Source organism: Xenopus tropicalis, chromosome 5 (assembly GCF_000004195.4).
Source record: "Xenopus tropicalis strain Nigerian chromosome 5, UCB_Xtro_10.0, whole genome shotgun sequence".
Taxonomy (NCBI): Eukaryota; Metazoa; Chordata; class Amphibia; order Anura; family Pipidae; genus Xenopus; species Xenopus tropicalis.
This window is the reverse complement of record NC_030681.2, coordinates 24,931,110-24,949,666: the sequence shown is the minus strand read 5'-3', so window position 1 is coordinate 24,949,666 and position 18,557 is coordinate 24,931,110. Positions and strand designations below refer to the sequence as shown.

The 18,557-nt window shown below is 40.2% G+C and overlaps 1 protein-coding gene across 3 annotated transcripts in view; it reads left to right on the top strand.

Moving 5' to 3' along the window:
- Nucleotides 1-12,799, top strand: part of gpcpd1 (glycerophosphocholine phosphodiesterase 1) — a 39,578-nt gene extending 26,779 nt beyond the window's left edge. For all 3 annotated transcript variants that reach the window (NM_001142145.1, XM_012962810.2, XM_012962811.1), the window contains 7 exon segments: nt 317-356; nt 820-878; nt 1,817-1,882; nt 2,028-2,164; nt 4,570-4,705; nt 5,592-5,752; nt 10,836-12,799. In NM_001142145.1, the coding sequence (NP_001135617.1) occupies nt 317-356; nt 820-878; nt 1,817-1,882; nt 2,028-2,164; nt 4,570-4,705; nt 5,592-5,752; nt 10,836-11,031 (795 nt within the window). In that variant the 3' untranslated portion in view covers nt 11,032-12,799.
- Nucleotides 12,800-18,557: the final 5,758 nt, after the last annotated feature.

The window sequence follows — 18,557 nt, the reverse complement described above, 5'->3', positions numbered from 1 at the left end:
TATATCCCAGCAAGGCTCACTATATTACATAATTAGTATACAATTTTATTCCATCAACAATAAAGGCCCATTTTACATGTGGGTAAATTCAGCTACACATAAAATGGGTCTATATTGTTGACTGAATTTTGCTTCAACACTTAACTTCTACTTCGGATAATGAGAAAGGTGTATGATCAGCTATACCTTTATGCATTTAGATTTTTTTCATTGTACCATGCTTATTGCCACTGAAATATCCCTAAGGCTAGGGAGGCTGTGAGATGTATTGACCCAATATTTCAGTGTACCTCATTTCTATGGTGTTCTTTTACAGCTTGCACATGTTAACGCACTAAAATTTAAAGACCATCATGGTAAGTAGCTCACGGATGAGAATTCAGCTTCATACCTCTATGGAATAATCTGTGGCAGTTCTGTGGTCCTGGCCTTCATCTACTCTTCTTAATAGGAGTTGTCCATAAATAACAGCCTTCTCTTGTTATTATTCTTTTACTGACTTGTGGCAAGCTAGATGTCTGTATTTATAGGAAACTTTAAAGGAGTGATTTAGGATACCTTTAGAATATCCCATATTTTCGAATTTTGTATGTGAACACATTTTAAGCATACCTTTGAATTAAAATTAAAAAAAAAATTAATAGCTTGTGTAAATGGAATTCCTTGCTAACTTCTGATATCCTGTTACCAAAGAGATGTTTGAAAACTGAAATTATTCTTCCCATTCCCCTTATCAAGTTTTATAGAAATGACCATAAGTGTCTTATGGCTTATTATTTATTTGCAGTCACATCCATTACTATGTCTTTGCCATTATAGATTCCATTGATGAAGAGTCTTCCATTTCAGACAACCAGCCTTTTCCATCTCTTCAGACGGTAAAATAATCTAAGCTTCGGGGTTTGCCTTTGCACTGAAATCTCACTTTAATAGGAGATTGGCTTTATGAAGAAATAGCAGCAGATGGCATTTGATGAGCAGTGAAGTTCTTGGGAAGCTTCTGTCAGTAAGATGCTGAATTGTTCAGGATCATGTATGACCAACTTATCAGGGTGTGTACAGTGTATTGGCTGGTATGGTCTTAAAGGAGCAGTTCACTGTAAAAATAAAAATGGGCAAAATAGATATACTGCGCAAAATAAAAAATGTTTTCAATATAGTTAGTTAGACAAAAATGTAATCTATAAAGGCTGGAGTGAGCAGATGTCTAACATGATGTCCAGAACACTACTTCCTCCTTTACAGCTCTCTAAGCTGTTAGCAGTCAATAACCAATTAGACTTGAGGGGGGGGGGGGCATATGGGACATAACTGTTCTGTTAGTTTGCATTTGAATATGACCTATATGCTCATAAACTAACTGAACAGTTATGTCCCATGTGTCCCCCCTAAAGTCACTGACTTACTAAGATGTTAAAGAGCTGAAAGCAGGAAGTAGAGTTCTGGCTATTATGTTAGACATCTGCTCACTCCAGCCTTTCTAGATTACATTTTTGCCTAACTTTATTACAAATGTTTTTTTATTTTGCCCAGTCTATCCATTTTACCCAGTTTGATTTTTACACTGAACTGTTCCTTTAAGTGTTAATACATTCTTTGCTTTCAACCGTTTCTCTTCCAACAACATAGTATCTATGTCATCTGCAATGAAGGTAACAGCCTAGTTCTAGGAGTAAGGTTACACTACAAGAAAAGAACATTGCTTAGAAATGCCCTTTTCCTGAAGTGACCTTAATCTGGGGGGAAAAAAATAGCAAAAAGGGGTTAATGCATGTGTTTTTCTAGATTATACTTATAGTATCTTGTTCCACCTCAGGTTTTAGAATCTGTCCCTGAAGACGTTGGGTTTAATATAGAAATCAAGTGGATCTGCCAGGAAAGAGTAAGTAACACTTTGCCTGAATTAGATTTCTTCCACTAAATCAAGAAATGCCTAACTATTTGACTCCTCTATTATCTGTGCCACATTACTGATATATTTTATATATATATTTATATATTTTTTTTCTCTTTTTTTTTGTATTTAGAATGGCAAATGGGACGGCAATCTATCCACTTATTTTGACATGAACCTTTTCTTGGATATTATTTTAAGAACCATTCTGGAAAAAGCTGGCAGGAGGAGGGTGGTGTTTTCTTGCTTTGATGCAGATATTTGCACAATGTAAGTTTCTTACAGAACCTATATATTTTTTCTTTATATCCATGGCATGATACACAGTTCTTGTACAGTCACAGTTTACTTATTCTCCCACATGGTGTTTCTCTGTTAATGAATGACTTGTTAGTATGGGTAATTGTTAGATTGGTAATGATTAACAGGTAAAATATTCTCACAGTACCAATTAACAGCAATACAATTATGAAATCTGATTATTTTGAATTTATATTACACTAGAATATTTTTAGCTACTGTAAATAGGGCAAATGGAAAAACTGAAGCTACTCCATGTTTGCCAGCTTCTGTTCATGAAGGCAGTTAACCAGGTTGCCAATACCCTGATAAACCTCCTTAATAATGGACTTCTGCTAGGCAAAAATGTTTTGACTAATGAATAGAAATATCTGGAAAATACATTTTCATGTAATTTTTTAGTGTCACCATACTAAACAATATTAAGCAGGCTATGTGTAATACTGTGGTAAAAGGTTTGGCAGGGATAATAATAAAAAACATTACCCTACTTTACTGCTCCTAAGCTGTTGAAGTGTATTTAACACTGTGTTTTACACTGCTTCTATAATGAATTTAAAACAACACCAGCAGCTGCTGGTCAATTCTGCCAACCTACCATATTGGCCTGAAAGTTAAATTAGTGAGCAAAGGACATTCTTGTGATGTTGCTCTGCTTTGAACAAACCAGAGAAATATTCTTCTTTACCCAACCTTTTTTTTTCAGCTTTCCCCCCTACAGTCTATATTAAACACTGCTGCTGCCAGAATTCTCCTCCTCTCATCCAGGAGAGTTCAGGCCCTTCCCCTGCTAAAGGCCTTATCGTGGCTCCCTATTAAACAAAGAATAGTTTACAAACTCCTTCTCTTAACCTTCAAAGCCCTCCATTCCTCTGCTCCTCACTACATCTCTTCCCTTGTGTCTCCGTACGTTCCTGGTTGACTCCTTCGTTCCTCGCAGAGCAACCGTTTGGTTGCGCCTCCAACTACTACTGCTGTTTCCCGCCTTAAACCTTTCTGCCTTGCTGCCCCTTACATTTGGAATGCCCTCCCCGATTTCCTCCGGAGAGAATCCTCCCTCAGTCTTTTTAAAACTAAACTTAAAGACTACCTTTTGGATCACTCACCCAGCACCTGATCTGGAAACTGGCACTTATACTGTAATGTCACCCACTGTGACCTACAGCACTTACATTTGCCTATTTGTGTCTGTTAGTTACCCCTCCCATATAGATTGTAAGCTCTACGGAGCAGGGACCTCCTTCATCTTGTGTTTCTGACTCTTATTGCAACTGCACCTTGTATTTATTTGTATTTATTGGTGTACTTTGTATTTATCCATTATCTTTAACCCCCTGTTTGTATTAATGTATTCTACTGTACAGCGCTGCGTACATAAGTAGCGCTTTATAAATAAAGATATACATACATATACATACATACAGCTGTGGCTGGTTGGTAGAACTAGTTCTTCTGTTTGAAATTCATTATAGTAGCGGTGTAAAAAAAACAAAAAAACTGCAAATACCTTAAAAACTAGCAAAACAAACTAATGTAATTTGCATAAGTACTCAGATGAGCACTCTGAGCAATTTTACATTTATTTGTTTTGGGGGTTTAGTCTTCCTTTAAAGGAATAATTTCTTAAAAGTCATACTCTAGCCATATAAAGCCTTCCAAGCTCAGTTTCTATCAGTCTATAACCAGGGGTTGAGTAGCTAAGAACTTTCCGCAGCTAACCACCTTCTCCCCAGACTTCAACAAGAAAAGTGAACCTTGAGTAAAGACATGGTGAATGCCAACAGGCCACCTCTTATGTTGGTTACACATAGACAGCTGAACTGATTTTGATGGGAACGGAACACGGGTCAGACTGGTGTGATAGCTGCACACTTGATCTGCTGAACATAAGACTGGGCAAACGGATGGATTAATTCAGCTCATCAGCTGTCCCAGGAATGCATGGTCACACTTGTGGTGAATGATTTAATTGATCAGTGCAAATTGGCCGTCTACGTATATGGCTCTGATGAAATATTCTTGGATTGAACCTTGCCAGTTAAAACTCATCAGTAAGATAGACTGCAAAGACAGATTTAGCAAGGGTGCAACATTCATATGGCACAAGCAACCCTTAAAGTAGGCAGAAAACTACTGTATTAAAGGGGTTATTTACCTTTAAATTTACTTTTACTATGACATAGAGATTTATATTAGACCATTTCTTGCTAGTATTCATTTTTGTTTTTTGTGGCTTTATAGTTATTTAGCTTTTTTTGCTCATCACTACTAACTACCATTACATTTTTATAATGCTGGAAAGTGGCTGGACTGTGCCACTTATTAACTGTATCTTGTCAGCTCTCTCTTACTCTCTTTTCTGTCTTCTTGTGTAGGGTTCGGCTGAAGCAGAACAAATACCCCATACTCTTCCTGACGCAAGGGCATTCTGATATTTATCCAGAGCTGATGGATCTAAGATCTCGTTCAACTCCAATTGCAGTTAGTTTTGCTCAGTTTGAAAGCCTCTTGGTAAGCATTACTAATGTTTAAGATGGAAACTTAAATAACATTTCTTTCTGTGCCAGATGCCTTGTTTGCTAGCTGCTTGTGTTTATCAGGAGCAAGAATCAATGTGGCTAGGTCAGTGCCAACACAGTAAGGGAGAATACTTCCACTGAGTAATCTGGAGGCACCCTATAAATGGGGTCAGTTTTTCATGGAACAATAGAGAGGCCTCTTGATAGGAAATATCCAAGGAGATGGAGTTTGTCAAATTTCTTTTTTGGAAGAAAAAATATTTTCTGTTTATATGCAATGTTTACATTACCTGCATCAACCCCTAAATAGTGACCAAAGTATGCAGGCATAACTTGGGGGCAGATTTAATAAAATTCTTAACATTTCTAATTTTTTTTATTTTTAAATTCGAATAAACTTGTTTCCACAAATGTCTTACATTTACTAAAAAAAAAGTTGCAGAATTGTCACACAAAAACCAGCATCACAAATCCAAAACCTCTAAAGTTTCAAAGCAAAAGAAGGATCCTTCAGGGAAGGAAAGGGACATCTCCTATTGACTTCTACATGATCTCAGCAAGTTTAAGCTGGTGAATTGTTAGATTTAAATTTTTAGCCATTTTGACACATAGGAAATCTTGGAAAATGTGCAACTTTTTTTCTGTAAATTTTAGCGCTAAGAATCCGAATCGGAAAAAAATTATAGATGGTTATTAATTGACCCCCTTGGTGTATGCATTAAACATTCCTTTTCTGCATGTAGCCTTCATACATGTAGGTTTAAACCAAGTACTATGGCAGCTACCAATCATCTGTATAAGTGCAGAGAAACAATGAATGTGCATGTATTTGCAAGATTTTCTTTTCTTTTATAACACATTAATGTTTATCTTGCTAGGGAATTAATGTGCACACTGAAGATCTCCTGAGGAACCCACATTACATTCAAGAAGCTAAATCAAAGGGCTTAGTGGTATTCTGTTGGGGAGATGACACCAATGATCCAGAGAACCGGAAACTAATGAGAGAATATGGAATTGATGGATTAATTTATGACAGGTGCCTTTGTTTAACTTGTTATTTTGTTGTTAAATATGTTTTCCTTTTAAATATAACAATTAAAGTGGCATCCGACCAAACTGGCAGCTCTGGGTCAGGGTATGACGCCAACCATGTTTTATTTGGAATTCAATTACAGTTCACACATTTTAATGTGACAGTTTGTATTGATACAGTGTCCAAAGAAGACAGACTGAGTCAATTGAAAAGTCTGGCCATTCTCCATAACTGGGATTGTAGATTTGATTTCAGAGGGCATGCTTCTAAAGTTGCATGACAAGATTAATGGCCATCTATATCTGAAACATGGTCTTTTTTTGTTTACACCGTAGTAGAATATGAGGATTTTCAAATTATGATATAGTTTTGTTTAAAGGAACAGTAACACCAAAAAATGAAAGTGTTTTAAAGTAATTACAATATAATGTACAGTTGCCCTGCGCTGGTAAAACTGGTAAGTTTGCAACAGAAACGCTACTATAGTTTATATAAATGAGTTGCTATGTCAACACGGGGGCAGCCATTGAAGCTGGGAAAAAGGAGAAAAGGCACAGGCACATAGCAGATAACAGATAAGCTTTGTAGAATATAATGGGGTTTTATCTGTTATCTGCTAAGTAACCTGTGCCTTTTCTCCTGTAAATGGCTGCCCCTGTGGCTACACAGAAGCTTTATTTATATAAACTATAGTAGTCTTTCTAAGGAAAACACACCAGTTGTACCAGTACAGGGCAGCATTCCATTATATAGTAATTACTTTTATACCCTTTCATTTTTTGGTGTTACTGTCCCTTTAAGCAATTTATGAGACTAGGAATCTGTATTGTGTAGGAAATTATATCAAGGTACTGTCTGGTAAGTTACTATGTGATACTATGGGGAGATTTATCAAAATGTGAGTTTAGTGCTTAATACATAGAGATGCACCCAAGTTCTATTCATTCCTATGGGGTTTTTAGAAGCCTGTTTATCAAATGGTGACTACTAATTTTCACACATTGATAAATACACTCCTAAAAATCCCACAGGAATGAATACAATGTGGGTGACGTTTTATCTTTTAAGCTCTAAAATTGCATTTTGATAAATCTGCCCCTGTGTGTACATGCACATAGCTACCACTCATTGGGGCCGATTCTCTAAAAGTCGTTAGCGCTTAACGCATATATTAATTAAGTACAGATTCATCAAAGTCATTTTGCATGTGTTACTCATATCGCATGCCCAAAAATCCTGATTATCGAAAAAAGTGTTATTTCCATCGCATTGAGGAAATTATCAAATAGAAATAGTACTAAAGCATAATTCACAAACATATTTGAAGCGTTAAAAGCATAAAATGTGGCGATAATTACTGTGAAACTTAACGCCTGCCAGGAGTAGGCGTTACTAAACAAAATTGCAGCTGGTGATTGGCTGTGGTGACAAGATGGAGTTTGCTGTCGGAATTTTTCAAGTATGTGATTGCCCTAGAGTGATGCATCCTCCAGTTTTCAGGGCACAATAACGACAATAACATCGCTTCTTAATTCTGACAAGTGTCCTTTTAGTGAATCGATTGTTAATTCTCAAAATATAACAAATGACAATATTTTTAACGCATGCTATAAATATAACTAATTTTTTTGGACTTTAGTGAATCGGCCCCATTATGGCTGTGTAGCATCTTAAAGCTGGCCATACATGCACCGATAATATCGTACGAAACCTTGTTTCGTACAATATTCGGTGCGTGTATGGCAACTCGCGAGGCGAATGATATCACAGAAGGCTGTCGATATCGGACAACTCGCTGATCGGGCAGGTTAAAAGATTTTGATTAGGGGGGCCATTGAAGGCGCCTGAGCAAAAGCTGCGTTTAGGGCTGAATCGACAGAAGGAGGTAGAAATCCTATTGTTTCTGCCTCCATATCTGATGATTCAGCCCTGAATATCAGTGGAGGGTTGGAATGATTGCACGAAAGATCCAAAATCACCATGTGTGTGTGGCCAGCTTAACTGTCCTCCAAGCCAAGTCTTAAGGTGGCCATACACGCACCGATATTATCGTACGAAACCTCGTTTCGTACGATAATCGGTGCGTGTATGGCATGTCAGCGAGCCGACCGATATCGCAGGAAGCTGCTGAAATCGGTCGGCTCGCCGATCGGCCAAGTTAGAAAATTTTGATCGGGCGCCATAGAAGGCGCCTGACCAAAATTCTCCCTTCAGAGCTGAATCGGCAGAAGGAGGTAGAAATCCTATTGTTTCTACCTCCTTACCTGCCGATTCAGCCCTGAATGGTGTGTGGCGGATCTGACGATGTTTCGTGCGACCGACGGTCGTACGAAACATCGTGAGATCGCCACGTGTATGGCCAGCTTTACCGGTGACTGCTGGCCTTCAGCATTTGTAAAGTCTAGTGCTGGAGACCACTAAGTTTTAACTTCACTTGGGCTAATGGACAGTGCAAAACGTTTCTCTTATTTAGAGATTTTTCATCCTTTACATTGCTTCAGCCTATCATTTTTTTAACTACCAGTCTATTGTGAGGAGGGAACTGAAGAGCCAACGTAAGGACTGGTATGCTCATGGCACACATAGTATTTGCTCTGCCAGCCTGTTGCTGCTTGGGCTGCCTGCCATAGACCTGAATCAATCAAATGTGCAATTTTGACCAAGATCTGTTTTTCATCAACATGAAATCTGAAAGTTTCATATGCCAGGAGCCTTATAGGGTTTAAAACCTTTAGACAATGTTGGACTGGGATGCCAGGGGCCCACCAGAAAAAGCCTTAGACCATGGGCCCACCCTCCAAACAATTTTTCATCCACTTCCTACTCAGTCTCTTTATTTGTCTAGTTTTTTTTTCATCTTTATATACTATAAGCTATTGTTCTATATATTTAGTTGCTTTGTTCCCATAGAACATAAAAAATAAGTAATAACCATGAATTAGGCCAAATGGCTAGAAGCAGGAGGGCCCACTGAAACCTGGGCCCACCTGGAGTTTTCCTGGTATCCCTGTGGGCCAGTCCAACACTGCCTTTAAATGAAGGTACAGTATTAGAAATCAGGTTTATTCAGGTTTATTTCTTTCTCTCGTATCTTGCAGAATTTCAGCATCCTAAATTGTAATGGACGGTGAAGTCATAGTCTTTTATCAGGTCCTAAATGTTACGCCTGCATATAGAGGCATGATTATTTTATCATTTTATCCCAGCCTCATTGCCATAATATTGGTGTGTGTATTGTGATTGTGCATGCAAATCTATAATATTTTTTAAAAGAACCTCTGCATATTTATTGCAGAACTATGGCACCATTTAGGCTGGTATTAAATGGAAGGTCTCTTCAATCACAGCATGAAGAGTTGGCTTCAGGGGCTTTGATGTCAGGGTTGGACTATGTACCTTAAGGGTGGTAGGGGCTAAAGCAGAAAGACTGGGCAGGAATTTTGGGATGTCAAACTTAGTCCCTCACTTGTTGTGTTACTTTTTCTGGCTAATATGGTGAAGAGGCTATTATGGCCATTGCTACTATAGGCACCATCTTTCCCTACTCTACTTGCTATCCCACAGCCACAGTCCCTTCCCAGAGGCTATTATCCCCCCACTGCTACTATAGGCACCATCTCTCCCTACTCTACTTGCTATCCCACAGCCCCAGTCCCTTCCCAGAGGCTATTATCCCCCCACTGCTACTATAGGCACCATCTCTCCCTACTATACCTGCTATCCCACAGCCCCAGTCCCTTCCCAGAGTCTATTATCCCCCCACTGCTACTATAGGCACCATCTCTCCCTACTATACCTGCTATCCCACAGCCACAGTCCCTTCCCAGAGGCTATTATCCCCTCACTGCTACTATAGGCACCATCTCTCCCTACTATACCTGCTATCCCACAGCCACAGTCCCTTCCCAGAGGCTATTATCCCCCCACTGCTACTATAGGCACCATCTCTCCCTACAATACCTGCTATCCCACAGCCACAGTCCCTTCCCAGAGGCTAATATCCCACTGCTACTATAGGCACCATCTCTCCCTACTATACCTGCTATCCCACAGCCCCTTCCCAGAGGCTATTATCCCCCCACTGCTACTATAGGCACCATCTCTCCCTACTCTACTTGCTATCCCACAGCCACAGTCCCTTCCCAGAGGCTATTATCCCCCCACTGCTACTATAGGCACCATCTCTCCCTACTCTACTTGCTATCCCACAGCCACAGTCCCTTCCCAGAGGCTATTATCCCACTGCTACTATAGGCACCATCTCTCCCTACTATACCTGCTATCCCACAGCCACAGTCCCTTCCCAGAGGCTATTATCCCCCTACTGCTACTATAGGCACCATCTCTCCTTACTAAACCAACTCTGGGCCCCACTGAATGATTCTCTAAAATTCTAACAAACCAGTCCGACTGTGACTACCAAAATCACCTCGCTATTACAGCCTATGTATGCAGCCTAGGATAGATGATTTTGTTAAGATTTACATAGGATTCATGGGGGGACAATTTTAGGTGGTTTGGCAAATGTAAATGTTTTGGCAAGGAAAAAAACAATGGGCAAAATGCCTGAAACCTTTCATGCTTCATTAGCCATTTTTGCTTACAGTCGATTGTTGGCTTTATATGTGCATGTTTGTTTCAGCAGCATGACTTTGCTTAGTGACCCCAAGAATGACTTGGCAGCATTTTTTATCTGCTAAACACATTCATAGTTCTAGCAGTCAATGTAAAGGAGGTCTGCTTAGCATGAGTTACCTTTCCCATCAGCCTCTGTTGGCTTTAGTATAGACCTGCACTGCATCTGGAAGTTCAGTACAGGAATGGCCTGGGGATGGTCACAGCTTGGTGTCTTATACTGTGGGTCACTTCTGCATGCAAATAACGTGCAAAACCTGGTTGGAGGTGTGGGCTGCTTTAGGCACTCTCCATTGTAATTAGTCGGAAGTAGCTGGTGGTTTTGTTTTACATGGCTGTAAAGGTCATAGGATAGACAGCGGTAACCGTGTAACATAGGCAAATTAGGCATCTTATTCTGTACTCCATTATTTGCATACTCCATATTTTACATTTTATCTTTCTTCCTTAGGATATATGACTGGAACCCTGAACAGCCAAATGTATTCCAGGTTGAGCAGATGGAGCGTCTCAAGGGAGAACTTCCAGCAGAAATGTTGAAAAGCTGCATCTGTCCTGTCATTAACCACTTCTGCACCTCTTCTGCCTGCCCCAATAACCGGATGCTTGTGGACACGAATGGCATCTCTAACCAACAGCCAGTTTAAGTCTTAAGCTTCCACTAGCTTCTCAGGGCTGCATGTGCTGCGTACACTTACCTTTGTTGCCCTATTAAAGCAATGACACACATGGTAGTTATTGTCTTTAAAACCTGCTTGGACCCAAGTAGTTTGGCTAAATATGTTCATAGGCCAGATGTAATTATCATTCCTGTATACAATCACATTTTTACACTGAGAATTCAGTGTCATTGATGCATTCAAATAGCTGTCAAATTTGTATTTTTTTGTGTACGAAATGAATGCAAGACTTAACCACAGTACCTCGAAGGCAGCGATCATCTGCTTTTAAGTGCAATACTGAATGTTCATCTAGCAGCTGTACCCTATATGCACATTTACCGCTGTACTGTAGCACGTAATTATGTCTGGCCAGTGCATGTTACCTCAGAAGCAATCTTTTGCACAGCTAATTACATTAGTACCAAACTAATGTACCGTATAAGAAAATAGTGTTTTGAAATATGGTGCCATACTTGCTGTAAATCCGTTCGTGGCTGTCTCGACCACCCTGTGTGTCTCCTGTTGGTGGGATCTAGTTGTGACCAAGCATGGCTTGATGAGCCAACTCTATTTATACAGAAACGAATGTAGAGCAAAGGGTTCCAATCTCACACAGCCCACCAACTCTTAGGAACTAAAAATCCCAGCAACCTCAGCTAGCTGCCTGCTGCAAGTGCTTTCAGCTGTAGTTAAAGAAAAAAGAATACACTCAGTTTACAAGAAGGGTGATATTCTGTATATTTTACTAATTATCAGACTGTAACTTATATGAGTTTATCTTACTTTGCGCACAAACATTCCTTTAATTCAGTTTATAATGCAAACTGTCTTTGACCACTTCAAGTGCCATGCTACTGAGGCTTTATGAAAAATGCAGCAGAAAAAGTGACTACTTCTGCTCTCCTGTATATCAACTATGTCCTTGCTAAAGTAAAATAATAGGTTAAGCACTACTAATAAATAGGTTTTCATTACAGCTCTATAATCACCGCTGCTCCTGATGTATATACATAACATAACGAATACATAGTATAGCTACAACCCAATAATGTACAACTGATATATAGTATAAATCTAACCCTGTCGTGTACAAATGTAAGAATATCCTACCTACTGCCTGTGCCCTTAATATAGGAAATATCTTAAAATAATTTGCTTTATAAAGAATAAATGTGGGCAATATATGTATAATATATTGCTTGCATCTACTGCTAATATAAGTGCAAGAAGTTAGTATGAAACAGTAACTTATGACAGCTAGTAAGCTAGTGTATGAAGTTCAGGTTGTGATCCATTTTATTCACCCAGGTATTAAAATATATGCAAGCTAACACTGTCCTATTCTCTAAAGCAACAATCCTCAGTGCTGACATAGTAACAGTGTCAAATGGTCCTTCTAGGGCCCCCCAGAGAGATTCCCTGGTATCCTGGCAGGCCAGTCTAACCGTGCAGATAGCTTTCTGGTTGCATGATCTGCCTTTCCATTCTTCCATTTACCTACCTTGAACCCTATTTATTAAATTGCAAACAACAGTGACTCCATCATGTTCTCATTTTTTGTAGCTGTGAGGGGTCCCATGATCTTGCACTCACGGCCTCTTGAACGTATTCTTTAAATTCTGTTTTGTAAATACATATTTCCTCTGTGTGTGTATGCCTCACATTTTCAGATGTAAAATTTCCTATTTGATAGCAAAGTATGGCCATATGAGTTCCTTTCTACTGAATAAAAGGAGGGATTTTTTTCTTTTCAGTTGTTGGTGGGTTTTTTTCAGTATGACAGGTGCAGGTGGTTAATTCTGTAGAGAACTGTAAGATGAATATGACTGTATGTAAAATAGTTTAGTAGATGTTTAATATTTGTAATAGTTCCCTGGACCAATAACAATGGTAAAATATGTGGCTTTAACACCTGCATGCTCTCCGTGGAGAGGTCTCTATATACTGATGGTTATAGGGCTAAAATGTTACTAAAAGCTAAATACCTGTGTTACAGCCATCCAGGAGACAGGGTAAAGCATGCATTTTATATGATTTGCCTCTGTACTTGCTACACGAGTAGGTAAGTTCCAGGTGGCCAAACCCCAATCCTTTATTTGTATTGACCCAGTTTGTTCAGGAAATTGCCTGTCCCTTTCCACCTCAGAAACAACCATCTGGTCCCCGTCCCGGCTCAGCCACCATACTGATCTTTCCATCAGTAAATCAAATCAGAACAATTTCTACAGATAGTGGTTTGTGTCGGTAATGATTGTGGGCTAGCTGCCCATGCTATCCCCCCAAGCTTGCAGCAGCATTGCATTGTACAGACAATTGTGAATTGTAGATCAAGCAGGAGATAAACCCGCCAGAGACTCATTCCACTGTGTGATAAGGGTGAAGACACACAGAGCTACTTGTCACAGCTTTTCTTTGAAGGTTACAAAATTGGCAGTGATTAAAAACCATATACTCATAAAAACTGATTTCAATGAGACATATAGGATAAATGAAAAAAAAACCTTAATATTGTAGGCAGTTATGAATAATATATGGCACCGGTTTCTCTAAAAATGAATACTGTCTGTAAAAATGGCCCCTTTATTGGAGCTCCCTATAGACCCTCTCAGGTCCCTGTCCGTGTTTCAATTTAGGGGTGGGCATGTCCTAACTGTCCCTGCCAGATGCACAGTAGGAGGGGGATAGCCGATAGTCACGCAACCTAGCTGCTGATTGGTTCAGATCCTACAGTGTAGCATGCTGAGTGCAGCCTGGGAAAGGAGGCAGCAGGAAGTGGAACAGATGGGCGGGATTAGAAGCCTGAAACACTACATTTTAAAGCACATTCCTTCTATATTTAGATGAGTACAATTTGTTGGCACAATATTGTTTTTCACACAATGTGCCCCCATTAAAGCAGCAGCAAAATAAGTTCTTAGAATGCCGAATACATTGTATCCTTTGGCTCTGATACATAAATCCTCAGCTCCAGGGAACAAGAATCATTTTCTAACTAAAAATACACATGATGCAAAATGCCATAGAGATGTAATGCTTCAGACACAACCCTCATATAGAGATATGTAGAGATGCTTGAGAATTTGAAACAAAACAGTATGAATTAAAGACCACATCCACAATGGCAGGAGAGGGCAAAATATGGAAAAAAAGCAGCAGAGCAAATATGGGCACAAATCTGCACAAAATAGAAGAGAACTGACAGGCTCAGATCCGCACTGAGGCCCCTGAGATATAATAGCACTAAGCCAGAGAATCCATACTGCCGTCTGTCACAGTAATTCTGCACTGCTGCAAATCCTACATCTTTTCATGGGGATTTGTTTCATTTCCAACGATAAAACTTAGCATAGAAAGATAAAGTCTGCGTGCCGTAGGGCAGGAGATAAGCACAGAGCTCTTTTGCACCCTGGGCCCACTCTGTTCCCTAGTCTAAATGACTCGAATCGCGTAAGGTTTTGATGTTTTTAAGCTGAGCAAATAAAGAATTATTTTTATTGGAAGACTGGCTGCTGGCTTGGGATAGCTATACGACCCCCGCTGCTCACCTGATGATTACAGTGCTGCTGAGAAGGCCAGTGCTACAGTATATTCCTGGGGGATGCTTTGGTATTTAAGCTCTGGAGCCCTAAGAGCCATAGGCACCAACTGTGGGACAGGGAGCAAAGTATCAAGAAACATGGTGGCTTACACCTGTTATTTGCATCCTGCCCTAAAAATTGTAAATGACCCCCCTTATATCTCATTTGTATGCTTACAGGCAGTTGTAACACAGATAGCACCCCATTTTGGCATGGTTAAAAATGAATGCTAGAGTAATTATTCTAGTCAGTTGCCTGCATTAGCCTTTTGCTGCAAACAATAGTGAAACAAACGCTCAAAATGAACCAATCAAAGCTTTTTCTTCCATATAATGCCAGTGTTTAGGTAGAGGAAAGAAGACGGGAGAAAGAGGATCTCTCACTTACAGGTACCCCGAGCTGGTGCAGTTTTCTGCACCCAGGGTATCAGGTAAGTGATTCAATTACCGGGGGGGTACCTAACATTTGGCAACCCCAAGTAATTGTGCCTTTTTTCTGCATTTTGCACTTACTTTAATATGAGCGTTAACTGATGAATTTCTCAAGTGGCTCCCAATCATTCCTTTATTCTTATTTTCCTCTTTTTTATTCTAAACTAAAAGTAGGTCTGGGTAAAGGAAGCTAGTTTTGGTTTTATGTGGGACCAGCCAGCCTGACACAATTGCATATCTTTATTTTTGCCCAGATATTGGTTGGGTAGGCCCATCGGAGGGGCCCACAAAATCTTGTCATACAACTGTCTGCTTAATTTGCTCTGTTTAACCCTGCAATGTCCAGGGCTGCCCTACACTATTAGGAATGAATGGGAATAAATGTATTTAACATTTGCCCAGTTTGTGTTGCGCCCCCTGACTGGACAGTGTTTTGGCAAATGGAACCTGACCACTTTATTATTCATTTTGTATAAAGATGCAAAGGCAATTCGCTGCTCAGAGTTCATTAGTAATCTATTTAGATCCATGAGTCGTGGCTGCTTGGGAATCAGTGTAGTCTGCAACATACTCAATACTGGGGCAGTTGTCTAGATAAAACAGCTAAATGGTTAGTGTACCCCCTGCTGAATTATATACTGGCTGAAGAGTTACAGATAATGCATAGAAGTAGGGTGAATCTCCTGTACCATATACCAGCAGGGGATAACAGATAGCGCTCACAGGATATCTCCTGTATTACATACCAGCTGGGCACTATTATACGGCTCAGGGAATATCTCCATTACTCTCCTATCAGCTCCCCAGTGTAGATTCTGTTCTATGATTATTTCCATATATCCTAATCAAATTCCCAAAAATAACCCTAAAATGCACTTGCTGATTTTAGCGACATTGGTGGCCCCATTGTCCCTTTGCTGCAGCTCAGCTCACCTATCAATTGGCTTCTTATTGCCAGTGATAAGAAACGGATTTTTCCCGTGACAGTTGCTTTCAGCTGCCATAGACAACACAATTCCCTTGAAAATGCAAAGAGAGGATTTGTGGGGAAATGTAAATGCAGCCACTGAAAAAAAATCTGGACAGCGCTCCACCAGCCCATTTCTAAAGGCTGATATCTTCACGACGTTGGGAGGTTATGTGACTGTGCCCAGGGCAGTCACGAGGCGGACCCCGGTGGAGGGAATTGAACCTACAACCCCGTCGTCACAGGGCGGACTCCCTACCACTAGGCTATCCTTCCTCCTCCCACTTATAGGATGTTTTTTATTTGCTACATAGTGGCAGTTGGTGTATCCTAACTGAGTGAATGAAACATTCAGGGTTAAAGCCTGCTGTTTGCTCAAGCCCTATATAACTAGGGGGACTCTTTAATAAGTAGGGAAAATGAATCCTCCATTTATTAACATTCTCTGAGAAAGTTGTGAGCCCTGGGGGTGGGGGAGGGGGGTCTCTTTCTAACCCTAGAACAATAGGCGCAAAAAGCCTCATTGACATTTTATAAACAAGTAAAACACTGATTAAACAAAAAGTTGAATTGATATGTTTTATATAAAAATATTTTTTACCTGACATTTGCATTGTTATGCTAGTTTCAGCTTAATGAATGAGGCAATAATAACATTTTGAGTGAATATATTCATTTTTATTTAAAGGAAAATTAAAGCCTCCCAGGCAAAATCTTAGTTTTAGCAGCAGTGCCCCCTCTTTAAAGGGGACATATACCATTAATTTTAACCATGCACTAAACCATGTAAAATAGAAGTAAGTGCTTTTATTTAAATACATTTGGGTTCAATTATGTCCATAACTGCTTGAAAACTGTGCCTTACCCAGACCTTATGCCGCTTCTGGTTTAGACTCTTCACTCTTGCAGCTCTCATATAATGACATCTTTCTTTCTGCATCATTTCACATTTTGAGGGAGGATGAATATTGTAACTATGAACTTTATAAAAAATGTCTCCTTTAATCACTTCACTGACACTTGTCGCAAATAACCTGTGCCCCTATCGCATGTCCAGAACTACAGAGGTGCGTGACCGCATTGGCCCCCACCTTTAGCTGTTCCCCTTCTGTTCCCAGCCGCCATCTTGGTAAGCAGCACATGCACACTGGCACCCAAACTGGGATATTGGGGTACACGACCGGCCCCAACAGGGCACTGGATAAAAACCCAGTGGGCCCTAGTCCTGCTGGAGCTCTATTCACCGGGCATGTTGGTGTGGGGGCCGGATTGCTGCTGCCCAGTAATGAGTAGGGGCGAGAGAATAAGGTATTTAGACCCTTAAATCTTGTTACAGAAGTGGAATTACACAGAAATATAGAAAAAATGATAGATTGTCCTGAAAAAAATGATGTATAGTTTCCCTGTGCAAACTAAAATTACCCCTCAGGAAATGCCCCCAAAGTGAAATGGCATATGAAATGCAAAATCCTGCTGGTAAAATCCTTATTCCAAGGCTCCTGTAGATTTGGGACTGGGTTTGATGGCACCGACACATTTACTAAGAGCTAAAGGCAGATTCATAAAAAAAATGTAGGGAAAATGACAAAATCTGAAAACTGTCTGCTTAAAAGATTCACAAAAGTGGAGATATTAGGTGGAATTAGGTGGAAAATCCCACAAATCTATCTCCACTTTTATTTTGTCTCAATATCACCATTTTTGTGAATTCCCCCCTTTGAGTTCTATAGAAACGACTGAGATTAAGCTGGCAATATACGTTCAGATTTTATTGGTCGAACAACGAATATTCGGACATTGGTTTGTATGTTTTAGTACAACAATCTAAAGCTAACATTCCGATTTAAACTGTAGGATTAAAGTCGGAAAAATAACAAATTGGACAATGTTCTGGCCATTAACAGACAACAATAGTACAAAAGTTATGCCCCGGAAATAGTAGTGCCATATATTGTCAGATAGGCAATATATACAAAGACATTGTCATAACTGAAATTCTAACCTGTCCAATTGACTAATTGACCAATTGCCATAGTACACCTCCAAAATTGTACAAAACTTTGTTTTGGTATATGCGTTTATATCTGCCCATGTGTGGCCAGCTGAAGCTAGCCTGACGTTATCATACCGCCCAACTGTCCCGCTTTCCGCGGGACAGTCCCGGTTTTGGTAGCGCATCCCGCTGTCCCGGATAGTTCCATGAATGTCCCGCATTTCCGTAATGCGGGACATTCATGGAACTATCCCTGACAGCGGGATGCGCTGGCTGTAGTCAGGCGTTCGGTTCCTCTTCTTCAACGTCTCCTCTATATGCGGCTCCTTGTTCGGCGGAGCCAGGCCCTTTTATAAGGTTGCGCCCGTGCGTATTGACGCCACACGCACGGGCGCAACCTTATAAAAGGGCCTGGCTCCGCCGAACAAGGAGCCGCATATAGAGGAGACGCTGAAGAAGAAGCTGCAGCATCAGCAGCATGTATGGAGGCACTGTATGGGGGGCTACTGTGTATGGGGGGGCTAATGTGTATGGGGGACACT